Below are 24,747 nucleotides of genomic sequence, written 5' to 3'. Positions count from 1 at the left end.
CTGTTGGTGTTTCCCTCCCGCACCCACCCCCGGCCCTGCTTTTCCCCAGGTGTAAGCCGGGGGTTCAGCTTACTGGGCAAAGGCTAAGCCTTGAGTTTCCCGACGTGGATGCGGGCGCAGTGAATAACTGAATTTGAGAGCGCATCTCTGCTTACTATCCTCCATTCTTTCTATGGCGTCGTCCCCTGGGGCTCTGGCCATTCCATTAATTAGCACTTGCCTTTCTACTGTGCATCTGAAAAAGTTCAGATCCTTCCCCGTCTCAGCTCGCTGTAAACTAGACCCCGTTAAACTCTGCAGTACTGTTCCTTCCATTCTATACATTTCGGTATATTTGTCTTACTGAATATTGTCGAGGTTTTTGAGAGATTGAATAATGGCTTTTCATATTTCCTAGAGGAGACCACACAACTCATTTCTAAAATACTTAGATTAGCAAAGCTATTTCCTGTGAAGAGCCCAAGAAATGTGGCGGTGTTCTAATGCCTAGGCAAGTTTTAGGCTGGTGAAGAGGGACAGAGCTCCCTCTCCTCTTTTCGTGCGCCGACCACCTGAGAATAAAGCAACTGCAGAAGTACCTCTCATTAACTTTAATAAACATCCTATATTTGAAATATCTAAAGAGCAATTTTAATGCTTATACTTGATGGATACTGAAAAGTCCATTAAACTCGACTTTAAATTAAGAAACGTCCATCTTTACAGTTGCAAATTGTAAGAAGTGTTTATTTGTTTTAGTAATAGTCTTGTGTTTAGAAATATTCAGCTTACTCAAGCAGTGTATTTTGTGTATTGATTCTAGTTTTTAAATGCAAATTACACCTTTTTCCTTCAAAATCATCTCAATTTCTACTTTTTTCTAAACTTTAAAATAAATGTTTTACATTTAATTTCATGTTGCTGTCAAAAATAAATTTACTCAGTAACTTGTGGTTTGAGGTGGCAGAAGTTGAAGTCTTGTTGCACTTGACATAGGGAAGGTGAACTTAAAATGCCAAATGAAAAGGATTTTTTCCTCGGATTTTTTTCCTCTATATTCTTTTATACTATCATGGAAAATAAATTATTGAAAACCACTTGCCTGCCACCTTCCAATCCTTGTTAGGGCAGGCATCAGAACCATGTCCTTCAATAAACCTTGAGGTATTTTCTTCTTTTTGGAGTGAGGGCAGGGAGCTTATAAAGCAGAAGGAGGGAACTTTTACATAAAACATCTTTGTTCTTGTGGGAGATGATGAATAAAGTATTTATAAATTTATAAATGGAAATTGCATTGAAATCCTTTGGTGAAATCTTTAAAATAACAGAGTAAGTAGTAGATGCTGGAAAATTCTCTTGGAAATTTGATATTTCCATTTCGTTCAAATTTTTTTTATTTTTAGCTAAACATATTCTTAAGATTTTATATGCCTTTACTAAAAAGCTTCGTGGGAATCAAGTGCTATATGTAGGAGTGGCCTATTTATTTATTGTAAAAGTTTCTATATTTATTATCCTGTAGCCCCTAAATAAGTTATGACCCTTATATGTAATATATGTATGTTCTTGCTAAGCTTTTTATCCCCTAAATATTGGTATTTGCAGCATATTTTAATATTTAAACATTTTGTAACTTTACACTTCTGATATTTCAGGGAGAAAAAGCCAGTGTTACACTTAGCATACTTATGGTATAACTTTGGGAAACGTATTGTTTAACCAATTGTTTCATTTTGTGATTTTTAAAAAATCAACTAATGGGAAGCACTTTTAGATGGCATTTTCTTTTTAAAGTGCCTTTTAGAGCTAACATATATTTGCTTTCAGATCGCTACTTCTGAAACTTGTTTTTCAACTATTTAACTTTGAGAGAAAGGGAAGATCGAATATATAAGGATAAATTCACACTGAAATAATTTCAGGTTTATTTCCAAAACATGTTGTCCTTATTCTGTTTTAAAGCAGACATACTAGGCACCAAGTAAAATCTTTGAGGGGGAAGCATGAGGAGAGAAAGAAAAGAATAACTGAATCATCAATAGAATATGTCTAGTTTTTCAATTAGTCTACTTTTTCTAACTTCAAGACTTAATACACCATGATCTTTTAGTGTAGCTCTCCTTAGCAAGAGGCAAATTATGTGGGGATTATAAGAGGAGTGGAAACCACAGAAAACACTGTCCTCCTGTTTTGAAAAAGTGTTTTAATCAGGCAAAAGAAGCATCAGGACAAACCATTTTTAAAACAAAGTCTTCAAGTTGGGTATTGAGACTGGCAAAGGGAGAAGCAAGGAGAAAAGTCAGGGAAAGATAAAATATTCAGATGAAAGCCAAAGCTATTTGCAATTACATGTTAGAACTCAGGGTTTTGCAGGTGAAAAAGATGTTGCTTAAATATATTCATAAACCTGTAGTAAGATTTCCACTTAGCAGTTTCAGAAGATTTAACTAGCTGCTTAAAGTATTGACAAAACTGAATTTTAACAAATGATATTAAAATAGGACAGCCAATCAATTAACTGACAAAATAGAAGGCAGTGTGGGAGAGCCCTCCCCACATTCATTGCAGATTCGCAGCTCCCTCCGCCCGGTTTCCCTCCATCAGGCTAACGACCTCGTTTCTCCGGTAGAGCCTGGCCAAGTCGCAGGCGGTGTCCCCCTGATGGTTCCGATGCCCCACTTTGCAGGCCGTGTGCTTCACAAGGAACTCCACCACGGGGAGGTGGCCTTCTTTGGCAGCCAAGTGCAAGGGCAGGTTCCCTTCATTATCCTCGATGTTAACATCAGCTTGAAACTCCAGCAAAGTCTGTAAAGTGTCCAGGAAACCTGCTCTGGCTGCATCGTGAATGACAGCGAAACCAGTTCGGTCTTTCAAATCGGGATTAGCACCTCTAAGTAGTAGTCTCCTGGCAATCTCGGGATTTCCAAGTTTCATAACCTAGAAAAGAAGAAAAAACGGTAGAATCCTTCAAGTGCTCCTACTACAAGAATATTTTAAAATATCCATCTCTTTTTATGTATGTAACTATTTTTGATGAAGGAGTGCTTGGGGAAGACCCATATGATCGGGTTTGAAGGGCTCAGTTGCAGGAAATGAGTACTATTAGGTAAAAGTAGAAGAAAACTAAAAATTGAGCTTCTATGATGGAATATCTTAAACGGGCCCAAAAGTAGGATAAATTGATTAATAAAATAGAATGAGTCCGACTTATATAAAATTCACTGACAACTTGGTTCTCTATCTCCCATAAAGAGTTGTGTAATTTCATGAATTTATTAAAATGAAAGAAATGGAACTTGAGATTTAAGTAAGTCTCCTTCTGTTTGCTTGTTCATGCTCATAAAATGTGCCTGGGGTGTTAATTCTGTAAAATAAAATGTGGGTAAATTTTATTTTCTAAATAGCTGAAAAGAAATAAGGAGAGTGAGTTTCTTTAAATCCTCAAAGAAGTGCTTCCACACATCAGACTCCATCTAGTCTGATTTTATAAGTGTGAAAATGATCTCCTAAAAATCCAAACCTGGTATTTTCTTAAATTATTAATTTTCACAAGTTCTTTCCAAATAGATACAGCCCCAAGTTTCCAAGTATTTTTTTAAATAGTTGTTTTTTCTTTGCAATTATTTCATATGGGTTACTAGGTGTGTTTAGTGCTTAGAATCCTTCACTTGAAATTTAAAAATGTTACTGATTATTAAAGTGAAAAAAAGCAACAGTGTTCTACATTGTCAATGTATTTATCTAAAACTAAGTTCATGATATGTCTTGTATTAGATAGGAAATGACTGTATGGAAACTGTTCTTGAAAAGAATGAAACAGTCATTCTACTATATTACTTACTGTTCCCTAAAGTTCTAACTAGCCTCCTAATTTTCAAGTGAGCAAAAGAAGAGAAAATAAGATATTTAATGTGTATTTTGGGACACAGACAGCTTTGTCTTGTGGTTTCAGCCCATTTATTAATCAACTGGTGATCCCATCTTATTTCCTTTTGCAGTTATTATCAGGCATTTAGGAATAGCTATGTATAAACTGCCAGTATTTTAAAAGCCAGAATTTGGTATTAAAATTTGCTATCAACATACAAAGAATTCACATGACAAAGACTTATCTACTGGTGTTTATATATATTTCACGCTAATAAGAAATCACTATTAGGCTCTCATAGTTATAAAATATTTTGTGGAGCAGTATTCAGTTGTACAATACATATAATTTAATTGTGAAAAATATAGTCTCATTAACATGCAAGAATATTTCAGCATTTTAATTGTTTTAATTTATATTTAGGTATATTCATAATAACCTAAATTTATAATACATTACACAGTAGACACTCAAATGTTTGTGAAATTAAATATACATTGGACAATACATACAAAGCTGATCTATCTCTTTAGAATGTTTGTTTTAAAAAATCACAAATTAAGGAACATGATGAAATATATTTAGAATGAATAATATTTTATAAATGCAAACTCTATAGATGGCCAAGATGTTAAGCTTCCCTGCTGATAAAACCCTGTTGACTTTTAGCCCTTCCTTTGGGGCAGTGGTTAAAAATGATACATAATTTATTTTTCAAGAACTTCAATGAAATACTTTTTGGTTATGAAAAATTAACACAGTCTAATTTTTACCACAGCTGCCTCTAAATACTTAGTCACATCTAAGGACCTGAACTGGGAAAAATAAGAGAGAGACACCTTGGATCTTTGTAAAGCAAATGTACGATTAAGGCCTTTGATATCATCCTGATTGAGAAGCTTACACTAGGAAGGGGGAAAAAGCTTTTGTAATTGGGTTAATAAACATAATTGTAGGAGAAAATTTGCCATATTTCACCAAAAATAATAGTACTGCTGGAAATTGTTTTGAAAGAAAGTTCTTTCTTGAGTTATGACACAACTTCAGAGTCAGGATTATACATACTGAAAATAAGCCTTGAGACTCCTGTTTGTGTGTGTTTCATTATATGTACTAGGACTAAGCCACAATAAGTGGGTGTTAATATCTTGATAAGTATGTTTAATATAAACGAGACTGCAGAATTGTATTAAAAATGTTTGTCAAAACTTTTTTTTTTTTTGCAGTATTAATCTCCCAGTCTTCCTGCTCGTCAAAAGTCCTGCAAGATCCTATTCTTACAGGGTTAAGTGGCTCACTCTTTGTGATATTTATATAATATTTTGAATGTTCAATAGGAAACTTTTCAATATATTAAATTTGTGGCATTGCTATCATCACAAAACCTGTTAAAAACTACTAGGTGGAAAAAGAAAAAAATCCTTTCCCCACTTAATCTACCTGAAATAACAAGATAAATAATTTAGTATCTGTAAGCTTCCTTAATACTGAAATTTTTGCAAGGTCAGTGTATTCTGATTTAAAATATACAGGCTGTATGGACTTCATCTGTCAATAGAACATCTCCTGCCACTTAAATTTCTAATTCTTGCAATTAAAACAAAGCACTCTAAAAACCCTCTCCCCAGTGGATTTTCAAAAACAGCTTTAAGTGTTGCATTTCGAATACGCATAGCTTATAAGAATATCATCAGAACTCAGATAAAGCAACTGTTTGAGGCTACTTTGCCATTTTTCTGTTTCTAAGCCTTTCAACTAAGTTACATGATAACGTTCAGAGGAGGAAAAAAAATTATCAGGTACAATACTTGGCAGCTGGACGTGTTTCATTTGTTGCTTGTAAATCTAATTACTAAAAATTAGAACATACCAGGGTATGACCGCAGAGACAAAAACACTATAAACTGAGCTCTGATTAGAAAATTCAACTTTTTATTCCTCCTCGATCCTGAATGGGTGGATGGTATTACATTAACTGTGAAATGTACATCCTGTGCCCGTGCCCAGGCCACCCATTCCAAACGAGGAAAGGTTGTTGGTCAAAACCTGAAGCATTTGAAGAAAAAACACCCTTGCCAGTAGTCAAGAAAATTAACGTTAAACTCAATTATTGGAGCAAAGTACGGAAACCACTAATAGCAGTGTATTTACTTCAAATAATAATCATAATAACGTGTTTACAGAGCTGTCTAAAAAAAAGAAAAACCAAAAATCTCAGCGCTGCTACGACTGCTACAGAATCCCCACCGTCACAAAAACATTCCAAAAATTAAGACCAAACCTGGAACCCACTTGATATCGAGGATGTTATTGGATTTGACGAGTTTGTTCAAAGTACGTCATTTTGGGGAGTTGGATCCACTTAAAGATATAAAATATGGCAACCAACTAGTTTTTAAAACAGTTAAATTTTGTACCCCTGAAAGCTTAAAAGCTATTATTCTAGAAACCCGGGTCACGTAGGCAACATTGTTGACCTGTTTTCCCCACCTCTCTGGATACCAACCTGCAGCGCAGTCCTTCCAAATCCATTTTGTGCATTGACGTTTACATTATTTTGCAACAAACTAGTAAGTTGCTCTAGGTCCCCCCTGGCAGCTGCGGACGCCAACTCGTTCCCCCAAGGCTCGGCCATTCTTTAGGGTCCTGACGATCGGGAAAAGATGAATTAGTTGTTTTTCTTTTTCCCCTTTCCTTCGCTCCTAACCAGGCTGCATGATGGCATCGGAGACTGACAGAAGGACTGGGATGGTTAATCTGGAGTAGAGCTTGGTAGTAAATACTAGTAAGATCTGCCTGCCAAAAGCCCGCCCCTCGATTCACACGTGATTATTCAGCAAAACTGAGCCATTGGAGAGGGGCTCCGCTCCTCGCTTTTTAGCTTAACCCCTATGAAGAATTCTGGTGATTAAACTGAGAGATATACAGGCACACATATATTTCTGGTAAATTACTCTGGACGTAAAATATAGGCAGAGCTGGCACGTACCTACACTACAGATCTCCGTGAGGAATGTGTGCGGAGGTTTAAGGCACTAGATCAGGGCAGAAAATACCGCGAAAAAAGAGACATTTGGGGGGGAAGAAAAGGCATCAACCCACCCTTGTTCACGGTGGTGACTTGAGCCGCGCGAGCCAGTACCGCAGGGGCAGGTCCTCGAAGGGGCTCGGTCTCCATCCGTCTCGCCGAAGGGGTAGTCCTGAGTCCTCCGCTGCAGGGAGAGCGCCGCGGTGGCTGGATGCTGAGGTGCTCCGGGGGTTAAAGATGATCGCCAAAAGCAAATGAGAGTAGCAGTTCCGTGGCCCTCAAGTTACAGGTCGTAACGACTCCTCGGTGGCCTTGGATTCTCCGGAGGAGCCTTAATTCGCGTTCAGGCCGAGCTGCGGGCTAACGCCGCGCGGGAGGGCTCCGGAGCCCGCCCGCCGGGCTACCGCAGCCCCACCGAGCCTCAGAGGCCGTGGGAGCCAGGCTCGGCGCGCGTCTCCGGAGACTGCCGGGCGCGCGGCGGGCCCCCGGCAAGCCGGTCATGCCGGCCCCACCGGGTCCTGGGACTCCCAGCAGCGTGAGGAAGGGGGAGAGCGATGCGGGAAGTGTCTATGGGGCCCGGGCTGCTGAAGCAGCGCGCTGCAGCATCGCGGCTGCACAGGGCAGCCCACCGGTAACTTCCCGCCTACGACCGAGCCAGTTCAGACTTCCTAATGTAGAAGCTCATTGAGCTGCCGCCGCCTCTTTTCCTTCCTTTCCCGGTTTTCTGAGGGCCTCCGGAGATCGGGAGGGTCCTGGGAAGTCTCAGGCCAAGCTCTGAGTATCGGGAGTCGCCACAATCCCAGGGCGCAGCCAGTCCCGCCGCTCTTGGCGAGAACCCAGCGGCTTCGGCGCCGGGTGCCACTTCGCCAACCTCTCGCGGTCCCCTGGCCTGTGCCCCCAGCCTGTGCAGCCGATAGGGCAGCGGCCGCCAGCCAGCTGTGCCCTGGAGCCGAGCTGGGTAGCACCGCTTGCTCCCGAGCCGCAGCGCTCCCAGTGACAGTTTCTTTTGTAGCTGGTCCCCCCCAAATCGCCGGTCCCTGCTCCCTTCACCCCTACAGACACTTGTGCGTCGTGCCCCTTTCTGGTCTTTTCCTTCCCTCCCTCCCTCGCTTCTTTTTTCGCTCAAACAATTGCTGCTTCTGTTGCCGCTGCAGAGACGGTGCCGGTTTCTTCTCCCTTTTTTCCGACCTCATCAGCTTTTTTTGAAAAGAAAAAAATTGAGCGCTTTTTGAGTTGAAAAACCCGCCCCCATTTTAACGGCAGAGTTTTAAGGAGGCTCGGCAGAGTTGCAGCGCCGCGGGAGCGGGAAGGCTGGGCACCGCCCACGCCCCGCCCTCCGCCCTGGTGGCGCTCGAGCACTCTGCCGGGCTCGCCCCGCCCCCCGCCCCGCGCCCTTTCTCCCGCCTCCTCGTTCTCCGCTTTCCTCCCTCAGTCTCCTGCGCTGGCTCCCACCCGCTAACCCAGCGGCCAGGCCCCAGCCGGAGTGGCTTCTTCGGACCCGCGGAGCCGGGTTCGGCCCCCTCCGGCTGGCGGGCGGAATGGAGTCTGCGATGTGAAACCCCTGGCTGCCCCGAGGCCGGCGGGGGCGGAGGTGGAGGAAAGAGGCTTGTTAATTAAGGCTGCGGAGAGCCGCAGGGCCTTGGAGGCTCGGCGGCGCTGACTGCTGGAAGGCGGAGAGGAGGCTGGCGCAAAGCGAGTCTTTCCCCGGCCCTGGCCGGGCAGCCCGGCCCGCCTCCGCGCTCCCCCGCTAGGCTCTCGAAGTTCGGGCGGCCAGGCCTACGGCTGCCGCCTCTTCCTCTGGGGCGCGCGCTGTGTAAACTCGGCCTCCTTTTCTCAGTGCAGAGCTTCGGCCTCGCACCTGCTAGCTCAACGCCCAGGGCCGCGGTGGGCAGAGGTGGCCGCGGGGTGGAGGGAGAGACCTGACTGACAGCAAAACCAGTGCTCAGGAAAAGCAAAAGTCTTTTATAGACTGATTTTTACGAAAACTAAAGGCATGGTATAGGTAAGAAATCACGACGAACTCTGAAGCCTTAATGTTACAGGGACTTGAAACTGAAATATTCCATTTCTTTGGGGAAAGGGAGAAAAGCAATTAACTTTAAAGCAAAAAAAAAAAAAGTCTTGGGAAGGATTTTCTAACAAGGCCATTTCTTTCTTGTCAAAGTTCTCTCTGACTACTTAGATGGGTCTTGTTTTGGGGGGGAGGGGGGTGTCTAAATGTAAGGGAATAGCATCTTCCTAATCGTTTATTTCAATCATCTGAGACACCAGTTCTGTGTACTTTTAACTTCCTCTTTTAGCTATGTAAGATTAATTAATTACTGTTTTCTATATTTTTTGTACTTAAAAATATCCAACACGGTTGCAGGATGCACCCAGCGGTCAAAATGAAACCAAGCAAAAAATGACAGGTGGTCTAATTATTACCGACCTCTAGCAAGCATGTCCTCCAGCAACATCTATACCCAGCTCCTTGAAGTACACTGGGAGTATTAGCAACGAAACACACCAACAACGTTTGGATAATCATCTAGCATCAGATTGCCTGGTAGGTAGAGGGAGAGTTGAAACTGCGAAGAATCCTGCAGTGTTTCTTTCCTTTAACTGAATTGTTGAGAGGAAAATAACCAGAGCTCTTTTCTCTCTTAGGTAACTAAACTTGAAATGTGAATCAAACATGAACTACAACACAAGAAATTAACTCCTCTCGTTTCTTACATATATTTAGACATTTCAAATAGAACATTTAGGATTCCATATATACCAGTAAATACCATAAATAATATAATTTACTTTTGATTATTCTGGGAAATTAGTATGTAATCTTTCAGTACAGCTGGAGGGTGTGATGATATAGTAGCACTGTTGGCTGTTAAGAGATAACTGGCATTAGTCCAACTTATGAGAGTTGCTTTCTAGCATTTATTATGGTTTCTTGCCAAGAGAAGACATTGTAATAAGGAAGACTATTGTACTCATGTAAAGTATAGGTATACATGTGTTATAATTTTCATGAAATAAAATTCTTTTTGCTGAATAACGATAAATAAAACTTATGGTAATTTAAGATGCATACAGAGCTGGATTAATAGTTTTGGAGCTCGTAAGCATTGAAAAGATTTTGATGTCCCAACAACTCACCTCATATGTAAATAAAAATAATACAAAACCAAAAAATAAGTGTAAAGGAGTCCAACAAAGTTCTGATTTTTCCCATGTTGACTACTTCAATGCTTTTGCTGAAATATTAAATTCTTTAAGAAAGTTTGTTTGTTTTCTACTCTGGCTTAGCTAGTGTCCTGAAGCACATACTTCGTTTGCTTATTGTATAACCCAGAACTGACAGCATAGAGATTACAATCTTAGTTCAGAAAGCGTAAGTAAGCACTACAAAAGACCTCCAATGAAAATCTCATATTGAGGGCTAGTTCACTGAAGTCAAAGTTGAGTATCTTTGCCCTCAATAAGCTTACATTCTAACATTATGTACAAAAAAGATTAACAGTTAAGCATCTGTTATATTGAAAGTAGTAGTTTGTCTTTTAACACAGTAATGACATATCTCTCAAACACTGAAATAGAGCCTTTTAGTTGGATATAAAATACTAACAGTCATGGAAATTTTTTCAGCAGTTCATACTCATTTTAAAGGGTTTATAGAAATACTACAGTCAAATTATTTTGTGCTTTTTCCCTCATTGACTTAAGTATGCATAGTTTCTGAATGATTAACTTATGGATATGTATATATGGCATTTACAGTTTCTTTACATAGTCCCCAAGTCTTCCTTTTGTTATATTTATAGATCCAAGAGAGGTAGAAAACAGACTGGTACCCTCAAGGGGCCTTTTTTTATCATTTCATTATTGTGGCTTTGGGATTTTATTTCTGAAATTCAGCAGGCTTTTTCATATGGGTTCTCACACCACTTATGAAAGTCTTTTTGTAAAGTAAGAAAAGAAAATGCCCAGTAAGCAACTCAAAAGTTTAAACATAATAGCAACAATTAATATTTATGTAGTGTTTCCTGGTTATAACATCATGCACACATTACTTAATCTTTACAACTCTGGGAGGTAAATATGATAACTATCCCCATTTTTCAGGTGAAGGAATTGAGGCTTATAGAGAATGTGACTAAGGCCAATAAGTAGTGGATATAGGATTTGAACTCAGAATTCATCCCCAAATGTTAGGCCTTTTCCATTACTTAAGAGTCCAGTTCACTGGAGGCTTTGGGTTTGGAACTCTCCCAGACTTTTCCCTATGTGCTTCCATTGGCTGGTTTTGGCCTGTATCCTTTCCCCTTTTCCTGTAATAAATTGTAACCATAAGCTAAAAAAAAAGAGAGTCCAGGATCAGGCACTAGTATCCTAACGAACATTAAATCATTATATGAAATACATTTTGGGTTACTTAAGTGTGGATCTAACTGTAGTAGCATTAATCTTCTCAGGAATTAGATTGTAATTGAGTAGCATTGTTAAAAAGCTTGATTAACTTAAGGGATCAAGGTTAACGCCCCCAATAATGAGTCATGTTGATGTCATGTGTCCCTGATATGATGTGATGAGGACACATCACCTTTGTGGAATCCTTCCCCTGAATCCATAAACTCAGCACAATTCTGAGAAAACATTAGACAAACCCCAACTGAGAGAGGTTCTATAAAATTCCTGACCATTAGCTTCAAAAGTCAAGACCAAGCAACGGTCACAGATTGGAAGAGGCTAAGGAAACATGACCACTAAATGTAATGTGGTATGCTGGTTTGGACCCTGGAACAGAAAAAGTACATTAATATAAAAATCCAAATAGAGTCTCTAGAACATAATTACTAATATTAATGCCAGTGTTAATTTCTTAGTTTTGATATCAGTACCGTGGTCATGCAAGATGGTAACAGAGGAAGCTGGAAAAAGGTAAATAGGAGCATTCTGTACTATGTTTGCAACTATTATATAAATCTAAAATTATTTCAAATAAAAATTTAGCAAAATAATTACAAGTAAACTTTATTATATATATTTGAAAAAATATGAAATAAAATTCCTTTTAAAAGAAGAATGGTAAGATCAAAGAACATGGAGATTCTAGAAAAAGATCTATATTTGAATTAGACTGAGCTCCATGAGTTAGTGCAGTAAAACAACTATGAGAATGGATAGATTAAAATTATTTTTCTTTGCTCATGCTTATGGACAGAGAATCTCTATATTTTTATTCTCTCAGTTTTTGACACTGGAATGAAATTGTTTTCCTTTAAGGAAGGAATTCTGGGAAAATGAATTTTATCTCTTTTTTTTTAGATTTTTTTGATGTGGACCACTTTTAAAGTCGTTATTGAATTTCTTAAAATACTGCTTCTGTTTTATGTTTTGGTTTTTTGGCCACAAGGCATGTGGGATCTTAGCTCCCTGACCAGGGATCAAACCTGCGTCCCCTGCACTGGAAGGCAGATTCTTAACCACTGAACACCAGGGAAGTCCAGAATTTTCTCTTAATTCAGTATTTATTTTTCTTTCATTCCTTTCTCTGTAGTGGAAAGTTACTCTGGATTCTGGGTATCCAACCATGAATAGTTACGTCATAGGGAAGAATCAGTCTCTTCAGGAATTATACACTATGGAGGGTAAAATGCAGGGAGGGAACAGGGTGAGTGGAAAGAGCACTAGTTTTGACCTGGCCTTGAATACTAGGTCTGTCCCTGTATAGCATGACTTTGGGCACATTCTTAGCCTATCAGAGCAGTTTTTTATTCTGTAAAATGGTTGTTGTAAAAATTAAATGAGATAAAGTGTGTGAAGTACCTGTACATACTAGACATCCAATAAAAATAAATCCAAAGGCATTGGTTGTTATGTACCCAAGAGTTTGCTATTTATGAACTATGGTGAATATAAAAACACATGGAATGAAATGGCTGATAATCTCAAAGAACTTTCAACCTTTGAGGAGAGATTAAAACATGCAGAGATGAAACAATTAGAGAAAAAAATTACAGAATTTATCAGAGTATTAAACTGTGTTGTAAAGATAGTACAGCAGTGATTAGAAAGGAGAAGAATCCTTGTTGGCGTAAATATTATGAAAGAGGTGATCCTAAGAAAAGCATTTAGGAACTGGTATACAAAGTAATAGCAACTAATATGGTTTAAGGTTTTGAAAAGTTTTCACAAGCATTATATCACTCAATAATCACAATCACTCTGTGAAATAAGTTTTATAAGCCCCATTTTAGAAGTAAAGAAATCAAGACTCAGAGAAGTATTTTGTCTTTGTTTTTGTCAAGCGGCAGAACTAGAACTCATAGTAATGCTGACTATGAAATCTATGCTTGCTTTGTAAAAATATTTTATGCTTCCATGCATTTTCATAATTGTTTTCTCATCACCTGAAATAGTCATGTCAAGCTGAAGTCAGAGAGTCTAAGTGACCCAACCAAGTTCCCCCAGCTAATTAGTTGGGAAAGCAGTACTAGAAACCATATGCCTGAATGTCTAGTGTATTCTTCCCCTCTTTCTGTATTACCACATTCTTTTAATTTCCAGATGGAGAGGAGGGAGAAGGGGAGCAGTACTGGATTTGAATGGGCTTCGAGATATACACACATGTCATCACAGAGAAAAATCTCAACTTTGCAGGGCTGCATTAATCCTGGCCATGTAACTAGACAATCATCCACCTGCCTTGTGCTGAGAATGACATATATGAATGGGGCAAGTGAATTGCCACACTTAAATTGCTGGTACTATGTTTCACCTCTTAATTCATATTCATGCTATATTTTGGAATTACTTCCTTGGGGGGTGGCAATTAACTAAGAAACCCTTCAATTCATGTGACTATGGAGGGTTCTGTTCCTTATCTACCTCATTCTGGTCTAAATACAGACCATTACATGAGAGTTGTAGGCCAGACTATTTTCGTCTAAAGAAAAAAAAGCAGAATAAACCTAGGTCTTTAGAACACCACAGTGCTCTTTGTGTTCAGGGAATACAAAGATTCTATATGGTGATTTCACTAGTTTCTATTTTAATACTACAGCACAAAATCAGCAAACTTACTTCACACTTTCAGGATTTTACATACTTTCCACCGCAAGTACATGCTCTATTTCAGTCCAGAAGATATTTTCCCAAGTCAAAGTTGAACATATTCTACTGTCACTCTTCCTCCAGCGGGAATGACATAAACTATCACACTTCACTGTACATAGTCTTCGACTATTGGCTCAAAGCCTGATCATCTTTTTCTCGGGATCGATATTCTCACCTTTCTCCGCTTCTATGTCTGCCCCATGACTATCGTGGGAATCTGGTTGCTTGCCATTCTTTGTTACTGAATGTCTGAGGATGCAAGCGTCAGGGCTTGGGATCGAGTGTGACAGTGTGCAAGTGGGCTTTGACAGGTTGAGCATAAAAGACTATGTGAAGTTGTATTTTGGTGAAACAGAGAAAATGTACATTTATGAAATGTTTGTTAGACGGGATGTGACGGTGTGCTGAGTTGGTTTGTGAGGCTTGACGTGTATGTGTGTTACTATATAACCACGTAAGGAGCAGAATCTGATCCCCGCCCCAACCATGGGGAGGCGGTACCCCGAGGCCTTTGCTTAATTCAAACCGGAATAACCTGTTGCGGGACTCCAAGCTGCCGCAGTTGCAGGTTGGCGTCCCCGCCGGCGGCGCGCAGATCTCCGCCCGGTAGTCGCGCGCCCAGCGCCTGACAGGAGGGCAGTCACGTGGCAGCCGCAAAGCGGCGCTTTGCGACCTCGATGACAGGCAAAATGTGCGACAGCCTCGGCGCTGGCCAACCAGGGGCGGAGGCGGCGGCCAGGGAGGAAGCGGAGGAGGCGGAGGCGGCCGTGGCGTTCGCCCGCCTGCTTTTTCGCTCGTTTTCCCCGCCCCCGCCGGTCTTGTCGCCGTTGAAGGGAGCCGGCTGCGTGCTGTCGCAACCAGCCCTCATCCCTGGCCGGCGACAGTAAGACCGAACCCACATCCCTACCAACCTTCCTGTCGGGGCGGCTGCGGCTCGGGCTCCGGGGGGCGCAGGCAAGCGGCCCAGGCGCCTGAAGGTTACCGAGTGCATGAGCGCCTAGCCTCCCGCGCTGCCCCGCCCGCCGGCCCGCCGGCCCGCCCGCCGGCTCGCCCGCCAGCCCCTCGGCGCCCGGCGGCGGCGGCGGCGGAGGCGACGGCCGCAGGAGGCGCAGTCTCCCTCCCGGGTGCGCGCTTCGCTCCCGGAGCCGCGGAACTCGGCGGCCGCCATGGCGTCCAACATGGACCGAGAGATGATCCTGGCAGATTTTCAGGTGAAGTATCGGGCCCAGTTACCCTCTCACCTCCAACCTCGTGGGTTCCTGGTGCCCAAAGGGTGGCCTCTTCCCAGCGTTTGTTTGAGCACTGCAGTGCTGTGTGGTTTGAGTTTTTATACGGTACCTGGCTTGAGGTGTGTGTGAGTGGTGTGTGTGTGTGTGTGTGTGTGTGTGTGTTGTGAACTGTGGGGGACTATGTTATGTTGGGGGTGTGTAGAATGGCTTATGTACGGCTTGAATGGCATTTGTCGAGTGAGTGGGTGTTATGTCGGGTTGTTTTGTGTGTGGATTGTATTGTTTCCTGTATTATAGGTAATGTTTAGAATTCGAGGATAAGTGTGGGGCTTTTAAGTATGAGGTGCTTTAGGTGAGGAGTTTTGGGTTTGTGAGGAGAGTGTGCTGTATGGAATGTGGGTGTGGTGTATTAAGGGGAGAGTAAAAAAGAATGATGGTGAGGAGGTGGTGAGGGTAGCGGGACATTGTGCTGGTTTTGAGGGAGAAATAAACATTTGAGACTTGATGCCTTATTGGAGTCTTTGGGGTGTAGGAAGAGGAGGAGGCAAATAGACTGTATGTATCAAAGTATCTTTGCAGTGAGTTCACAAGCTTTAATAAATTACCAATTCATATTTGTGGATTCCCTTCCTCTACAGATTTGAACTACTTGGTTGGTGTCCTTTCTCCAGGAGAAATTTTAAGGATGAGCAAAGATTATTTCTTACTGACTCAACTGTAGTGACAGTGGCGTATAAGTATTTTAGGGAGGCCCTTTGAAAGTAGAGCTGTATGCTTCATGAAAGACTTGGAGTTAGAACTAATACCCTGTAAACACCACTTTTGCCTTTTGATGTTGGAAGAAAATATTGTAGTGAGATATTTTTAACCATTTGTTTTGACATTAACTTAGAAGCTATAGTTCTGTATAGGCAGGCGTTTCCCTCCTTTAACACTGCCATCATTGCTCATGGTCTAACGCTAGCATAGTAGGCAATATTTTTCCTTACTGATATTTTGTTGGGCTTTTCTTCTTTCTCTAATTTTTAAAGTTACTTATTTTTACAACTAAATATTCTGATGGCCATTTCCAGAGTTTGCTCATTTAATTATTCAAGTCATATCTGCTACATAAGGAATATGCATATATCTGCATTTGATTATACTGTAACTTTCAGACTCAAACAGAAAGAAGTTCTGAAAATAAAAGTTGACCACAAGGTTTTGGTGCTTTGTAGGATTAGGATTGGCCTGAGATTTTCTGCCTAATTCTTTCACCTTTTTTTTCATTCTCCAAGTTAGTCTTTTATCTAATGTGGAATGTAGTTGTGTGATAAAGGACTCTATATGTCTAGGAATGATTTTATCCTTTTGTAAAATTGTTCTGCTCTGGTAGGAATGGCTTTAGGCAACAAAAAGTATAGTTCACCTCATTAAAAGCTTTAAGGTAACTGTAACTTTGTTTTGATTTACCAAACTTTTGACTTCCTCTAATAACTTGTAGCTGTTTGCCCTCTTATTATTTGTGACAATTATTATTATTATTATTTGGCCACGCTGCGTGTCATATGGGATCTTAGATCCCCGACCAGGGATCCAACCCGTGCCCCCTGCAGTGGAAGCGCGGAGTGTTAACCACTGGACTGCTGGGGAAGTTCCTATTTGTGACAATTATTATGCTTAGTTTTATTGGCCAGTCTGGAAATTTAGGACTCCTGCATTCAGAGGCAAAGTAAGATTTCCTGACAAGCATTTGGGATTTTATTTTGATTGCATGAAAACATTCTAATAAGTTTTTTTCTTCAAACCAATGGCAATGCTGTGAACAATTGTTTACAAAATGGAAAAAGCTTATGGCATCTGCAGTGAACAATCGTTTTCCAAATGGTGAGAGTTAATTGCATATTGTCAAATAGGCAGGAGAACATTACTGGTAGAAAAAAGTTATTTAGAAAACTATGCAGAAGCACATTAGCCTTTTGTGTATTTTAGGAACCTTGTATTCCTCTTACAAATGATGATTCCAGATGAGTTTATTCTTGTGGACTTGGTTTTAAAATGGATTATTCTTCACTTTGCTGTACACCTGAAACTAACACAACATTGTAAATCAACTATACTCCAATATGAAAGAAAAATTTAAAAAAAGGGTTTTTCTTACTTTAAAAAATATTATGTAAAAGTTTTGTAGAATTAACTTTAAAAAATTAGCATTTATCCAGTTATCAGAAACCAGGCAATTTATTTTGAAAATTATAGATCAAGACTTGGAATGTAGATGCTTGGATGATACTGGCTTCTTCTATAACTGGGCAAATCAGTTTCCCCAGCCAAAGTGAGCATAGTAAAATTATGTTCTGTTTACTTCATATGATTATGAAAATTAATAATAGTTTTGAGAGCTCAGTGCTGCTCTTGTAGAAAGAGACATGATTTTTAAATGTGACTAGATTTTAAAAATAAATAAGTTTAAGATTTTGATTATTGCTGGAAAATACAATGTCTAAATATGGGAAAGTTTTTGAGAAGGATTTTGTATTCTCTATTTCAACTCAATAAACAAAGGACTTCTGTTGAAATCAGTGGCAGAGTGGCTAACAATCATATGAGGTAAATAGAACATAATTTTACTATGTTCACTTTTGGGTAGGAAAATTGATTTGACCAGTTATAGAAGAAGTCAGTATCATCCAAGCATCTACATTCCAAGTCTTGAGCTATAATTTAAAAAATAAATTGCCTGGTTTCTTTTAATGAGGTAAGTAGTGGATGGAAGATTTCAGCTCAGACTTAATGGGATAATTTGGGACTTTGTAGGTGAGTGAACTAATTACAAAGCAAATATATTCCAAATTGTCCTCTAAAAGATTTTTTCCCCCAAGTAAGAACAGCTACCAATAGAAAAAAAATTTAAATTGTGGTGAAATACACAATAACATAAAATGTGCCATCTTAACCATTTTTATCAATACGTGTCCAGTTCAGTGACATTAAGTACATTCACGTTGTGCAGCCATCACCACCAACCATCTTCAGAACTCTTTTTATCTTGCAAAACTGTAACTCTCTACCCATTAAACAGTAACTTCCCATTCTTCCTTCTCCCCAGCCCCTGGCAACCACCATTCTTTCTGTCTCTGTGCATGTGAATGCTCTAGGTACCTCTAATAAGTGAAATCATACAGTATGTGTTCTTTTGTGACTGGCTTATTTCACTTAGAATAATGGCTTCAATTTTGTAGCATGTGTCAGAATTTCCTTCCTTTTTAAGGCTGAATAATATTTCATTTTATGTATTTACCATATTTTGTTGATCTGTTCATCTGACAATGGACACTTCTTCCCTAAGTTTTGGCTGTCGTGAATCATTAATGCTGTACATGTACATGGATGTACAAATATCTCTTTAAGTCTCTGTTTTCAGTTCTTTGGGGTATATACCCAGAAGTAGAATTGCTGAATCATATGGTATTTCTATTTTTACTTTTTTTTTAGGAACCGCCATACTGTTTTCCATAGTGGCTGCACCACCAAAAGTTTGAATGGAGAGAATGACAGCGTAGTGTTTAATTAATTTGTAAATTCCACTCTGAACAAATGAGTTTAGAACTTGGAATAGTCCAACAAAAATCAGCTATAAATGTAAATAGTGTTAGCATAGTATATTACTGGTAAAGGAATGACTAGACTAGTACACCTACAGTTCTGGCTGACCAGAACCAGGAGGGGGTGTAAAGGAATTTCCTGGGTTTAAAAAACAGGCAGGCACTGATGAATCAGGAGAGATTTTTTTTTCTTCCTTAAAGTTTTTTTTTAATAACAGATGCATTCAGGTGCAAGTTCCAAATCTTTTTCTTTTTGTAATTGTATAATTCATTAAGGTTGAGAGGTATAGAGCAAAAATCATTTGATCAAACTTTTGAGACTGTATTCGATTTGCTTACAGATGTGAAAACAGTTATCCAAACAAAATTGCGGTTGCTATTTAATAATTTCAGTAATTAGTTACCTCTTACTTTGGGTCTAGATGAACAAAAAAATGAGTCTTCTCCCTTCCCCACCCCTTTAACCTTTCAGTTAATGCCATGGTAAATTCTTTTTCCTCTAAGATACTTTTTTTTACTTATAATTTTTCTTTGAGAACAAAATGAGTGGTGTACCCATTTAGATTAGTGTCACATGTGGGTCTCATGTTTTTTCTATTTATGTTTCTTTGTTACTGATAATATAGATACATAGATCATAGCTCTACTCAAGTGAAGAAAAAACAACTTTCACTAGTAGTAATATTTTCTATCAGACTTTATCATAAACAAAACTTATCTGCCTTGCTAAAAAAGTATTCTTTCTGAATCTAGTTCCATTGGTCACATATTAAGAGTACCTGTATTTCTTCTCTAGTTTGGCACTGATTTTGAGGTTACTTTCAGTTGTATATCCTGGATGACACAATTGTGGCTTTGTTTTCTACTCCTGGTCTTTCCAGCTAGTAATACCTTTGCTGCCTAAATTGCTTTGTACATTTACATATATTGGACTATCACTATGGGATGTAGTGAGTTTTCATTTGCCTGTCAACTCCTCTTTGAAGCGTGGACTCTTCCATTACACTACTGGTAAGTTACTTGTAGGTAATTTCTGCCCTTTCATTACATTACATTTTTTCCTTCTAAATGAAGCTGTGAATCACTCTTCTTTCTTTTTTAGTTTGACGCAAAGAGATATTTTCTACAAAAGAGGATACCAGACTGCGAGTAGAAATGGTATCGATCCAAACAGATAGGTATCCTTGGTGATGTTGTGGATCAGGGACCAAACTAAGTATTCATGGAACATCATCTTTATTTCCTGGGAGGTTACCTTGGGTAGGAGATTGAGTACTATGGCAGAAAGTAGTCTTGTTAGTATTCTTTCTTTCCTTTCTTCAGTCCCCTTCATTTTTAGAGGGACAAAGCATATTGTTTTGTGTCTGGATTGTTGGTCATTGGGAAAATAAGGTTTTGGCATGTAGATTAAAGTTTAGTAGTTAGTGGTTAAGAGCATGGGCTTTGATGTCAGATTACTTAGATTTAAATCACAACTCTGCCATTCACTCATCTTGTGATTTTTGACCAGTTACTTCACAGCACTTTGCTTCAGTTTTCCCATATGAAAAAAGGGTTAATGTAAAGTGATTAGAACAGGTGTCTGACATAGAAAGTGTTTAATACATTTTAGCTGTTATTTTCATTGTTGACAGTTTTAAAGTACTCACTTGTTCTCTGCAGGGCACTGTTTCTAGCTTCTCATTTTTCCTTTCGTGGATGTTGAGACCCCGAAAAAGGAAGTGACTTGTCCACGGTCATGAACTGGTTTGAAACAAAGATTTTATCCAGGTGTACATAAGAGTGTTCATTTTCTAGCTTAATTTGTCAGATAGCTTGGATGTCTAGAGGAAAACAAGACCCACCACTTAGAAATTTGTCCAAATTGATAAAACTTACATAGAAAATAAATTAACAGTACCTGGCATATAGCAGACATACCAGCAGAGAGGGAAGGTGGGAAGGAGGAAGGGAGGAAGGGAGGAAGGGAGGGACTGATCATTCCTAAACTGCCATTCATTCCAGTTCAGTGCCATGCTTCTAAGCTCACTGGTGATCAGAAGCCATGGAATGGAGAGACTTTAGATTTGTTGAGCATGGCTCGGTTGATGCCTGTTGTTTGCCAGACAGGTTTTATGGATTCTGTAGTTCAGCGGTCAGGAAACTGTAGCCTGTAAGCTGGTTGCCTGTTTTTATACATAAAGATTTATTGGCACACTCATTTACCTGTTGTCTATGACTGCTTTCTTGCTGCAGTGACAGAGGTGAGTAGTTGTGACAGAGACTTAATGGCCCACAAGCTTAAAATATTTACTATTTGAGCTTTTAAGATAAAGTTATCTATGTCCCCCCCCCCCACCCCCGCACCTGAAATCAGTACTTTTCTTTCTAGGTTTTAGTAACTGCAAAGTGTTAGAACATTTGAATGCCTCACAGGTATACATGGTTACTTCTCTATAGGAGGCAGTTATAACATTGCACTTAGGCAGACTAGACTGCTCGTTTTTTTGCTTTGTTTTTTTTGTTTTGGCTGTGGTTTTCTGAGCAAGTCATTTATCCTTTCTGGGTGTCAGTTATTCAGTCTATAAAATGTAGATCTGCTTAGACCCATATCTACTTGAACACAGAAGATTAGACTAGATTAGGTGTTCAAATAGAGTCTGGATAATCACTTGGCAGCAGTGGGGTTGAGGACATTCAGTTATAATTCAGGTAATTTGTCTAGCTTAGGGGTCAGCAAACTACATCCTGAGGGCCAAATCACCAAATTTTTTGTCAGCAAGTCTTATTGGAAGGCAGTCTTGCATGTTCATTTACATACTATCTCTGGCCACTTTTGCCCTCATTAGCAGAGTTGAATAATTGATTGCATGACCTGCAAAGCCCAATATATTTACCCTGCCCCATATAGGAAAGTTTACTGATCCCTGGTCTAGATAAGTGGTTTTCAACTTTGGATGATTTCTGTTACCCAGAGAACATTAGACAATTTCTAGAGACATTTTTGGCTATCACAACTGCAGGGTGCCTCTAGCATTTAGTGGGTAGAGGCCAGGGGTTCTGCTAAACATTGTATAATGCAGTAGACATCCTGTGACAATGAAGAATTATCTGCCCAAGAATTTCAATAATTCTGAAAACCCTTGATCTAAATCAGTGGTTCTCAAACTTTAGCTTGCATAAGAATAAGTGGGAGGCCTTGTTAAATCACAGGTTACCGGAGCCCAGAATTTTTGATTCAGTGGATCTTGGGTGGAGCCTGCAAATTTGCATTTCTACCAGGTTCCCAGGTTATGCTGATGTTGCTGGATCCAAGGACTACACTTGAGAAAAACTGATCTAGGTGATTTTTGAGGTTACATCCATTCCTGTGATTGTTTGATTTTGTGATCTTAAGTACTCTTCCATTTTTTATGACTTAGGAAAATTTGAGTTTTTCAGTATATACTGGATGCTCATAATAAAACATGCTGTTTCATGACTCCATATGTTTGAACCCTTAGTTTTCGTGTCCCTTTGGAAAACTTCTATTTATTGTTCAAAATTATTGCCTACCTTTTGTTTATAAAACATCAGTACTCTGTGCCCAGTTAGTGTTAATCATTTCTTCTTATATGTCTTGTACATATTTCTTTTATATCAGAAATAAGAGAATTTCTCAAAAAACTCTGAAAAATTTCTGAAATTCTCAAAAATTTCTCTTTTGAGTCTTATATCAGATTGTCAGTAATCACTTAACATGTTGCTTTTCCCTACTGTCAGCTCTTCGAGTGAACAGCTGCTTGGGTCTGAACCACTGTTCCTATAGTATCTATTAAGAGGTGCTCAGTGAATATTTTTTGAAGAAATATTATGAATATTGGCTGTTATGGTACAAGTAAATGGAGTAGAATTGTAAATTATGTATTTTTAAGCATTTACCATTTTCTGACATATGGTTTTGAATAAGAAAATCGGTCACTGAGAGAATACAAATTAGACTTGTTTATTAAATTGAGGGTTATAACTTCAAGGTGACGCATTTATAGAGAAGTACAAAACACCCACACTCTGTTTTAGCTTTTACAGAGGGCTCAGTTAATGTGACAAAATATACGGCCTGAGGCCATATTTGTAAAACTTGAATGCTGTTACTGAATTGCTACGTGTTAGCCATTCTTCCTGATTATGTTTTCACTCTCAAACTGTTTTTTAAGGCAGAAATTCTAATTTAAAATAAAAATTGCTTACCATGTTAAATCATTAGTCATTGACTTCTAGGTAAGTTTGAGATAATTGCAAGAAGCAAAATTAACAGAATAATTGTACCTGTCTTTATACTTATTTGTGGTTATAGAGGAATAATTGAGATAGAAAGCATGAGATGTCAAGTTGTGGTAAAGAAAAGTGGAAACGTTTGCAGGTTATGTGTACCTTAATGGCATTAGAGTTAGGTTCCAGTCACCTGTTTTTTTTCCCTCTGCAGGTCACCTGGTTTAATGACTGAAGTTGAAAAGTGTTAGTGAGAGGAAAGTTTTGTCTCTTATGCCCTCCTGGCTCCCCATTCTCTTTTCTCCCAAGGGAAAAGTAGTGGTTGAACTTTTTTTTTTTAAGCCAATTTTAGCGATATTCTTTGGCATCTAGTTAAAGTGAGATGGAGACACAATTGAGCATTTTTATTTTAGGTTTAATGAGGAAGGAATAATAATATTAGCATATAGCTTTTGGTTGATTTGTATGTGCCAGATATTGTGCTCGGTTCTTTTTTTTTTTTAAGTTGATATGTTGTATTCTCAATTTTATTCAGTTCAAGAAATTTTCTTTTTTTTTTTTTTTTTTTTGGCCACAAAGCATTCAGGATCTTAATTCCCCGACTAGGGATCGAACCTGTGCCCCCTACAGTGGAAGCGCGGGAGACTTAACCACTGGACCGCCAGGGAAGTCCCTGTGCTAGGTTCTTAACATCTAAATTCTGCAGTGACCCTGTCTTAGGATCCAGAGATACAGTTCTCTGTGGCCTCTGTAATGTCTTGTGAGCACAGGCACTGACTTTTTGTTTCTGACTATGTTTTCAAGGATATTTGTATAGTGAGCAGCCTTGGAAGACAGAGGTAATGTCTCTCTCTGGAGCAAAGGGCAGGCATGCATAGTGTCTATTTTAAAAGATTTGGGTTCTCTAGGCTCTAGGTTCCTCTTCTGTAACACAGTCCACTGTGTGTGCAGGTATCACTTGGCCTACTTTGTGTCACCCTGTGGGAAATAGGACTGGGAAACTGTGCAAGAAAATTCTGATATTCTGTCTACAAATATTGCCATGAGTCATAAAGTTCATTGTCTCCAACCCAGGAGTCTAGCTCTTCTGCCAGCATCTATGAAACTGGCAGGCTCTAACTTAGTTTGTAAGTAGGGTAAAAATCTCAGATCCTTCTCTGCTCTTAATAGTTCTGGCAACAAGGATGGGATGTTGACAGAAACATAGGTTTCTGGAAGAGGAAGGGTGAGGGCCTTATGGGCTGGGGAATAATTTGAGGGAAGTCCATGGGAGTTAGTAGTGAACATGTTGACAAAATTGTTAAGTGGTTCTCTACTTTCTTGCCTGTTAATGAGGAGGAATTAAGGAGGTGGTTGCAGACTGAGTACCAGGAAGTAGGTTCGAAGACAGCTGCCTGAACTTTCCTCTGGTTGAGGCTAACTCTCAACAACCCTCAAATATTCTCTCTGATAGAGGGAATTTTTTTCACCAGTCTGTCAGTCAGACTCAGATTCGGACTCCTCACAATGTAACAACTAGCACTAAGATTTGTCCTGGCTGGGCAGAAGGCTCTGCCTCCTTTCAGACATTTACAGATGTGTGTAATTTGCAGTTGCTGTGGGCAGAAAGCAAAGTTGTTAGAACTTTCACTAGTTTGAGAGATAAGAGGATGGGGGTACAGAATGTCTTGTGGCTCAGCCCCTCCTTTGGAGGAAGCTTTATTCCCAACTTCACTGTCTGAAGCAAAG

The 24,747-nt window shown here is 39.6% G+C and overlaps 2 protein-coding genes across 2 annotated transcripts in view; one reads left to right on the top strand and one right to left on the bottom strand.

Moving 5' to 3' along the window:
* Positions 1–1,880: 1,880 nt before the first annotated feature.
* On the bottom strand, positions 1,881–8,145 carry CDKN2C (cyclin dependent kinase inhibitor 2C). Its single transcript, XM_060083404.1, has 3 exons — positions 6,950–8,145; positions 6,354–6,493; positions 1,881–2,916 (listed from the first exon to the last, which is right to left on the bottom strand). Exons 2-3 carry the CDS (start codon positions 6,480–6,482, stop codon positions 2,539–2,541), a joined length of 507 nt encoding a protein of 168 aa, XP_059939387.1. The 5' UTR covers positions 6,483–6,493; positions 6,950–8,145; the 3' UTR covers positions 1,881–2,538.
* Positions 8,146–14,711: 6,566 nt separating this feature from the next.
* The window catches only part of FAF1 (Fas associated factor 1), a 479,002-nt gene continuing 468,966 nt past the window's right edge, over positions 14,712–24,747 (top strand). Inside the window, exon 1 of the mRNA XM_060089778.1 lies at positions 14,712–15,187. Coding sequence (XP_059945761.1) covers positions 15,143–15,187 — 45 coding nt within the window. The 5' untranslated portion in view covers positions 14,712–15,142. The remainder of the gene's footprint in view (positions 15,188–24,747) is intronic.

Source organism: Mesoplodon densirostris, chromosome 2 (genome assembly GCF_025265405.1).
Source record: "Mesoplodon densirostris isolate mMesDen1 chromosome 2, mMesDen1 primary haplotype, whole genome shotgun sequence".
Classification (NCBI taxonomy): Eukaryota; Metazoa; Chordata; class Mammalia; order Artiodactyla; family Ziphiidae; genus Mesoplodon; species Mesoplodon densirostris.
This window is presented reverse-complemented; position numbering and strand designations above follow the sequence as displayed.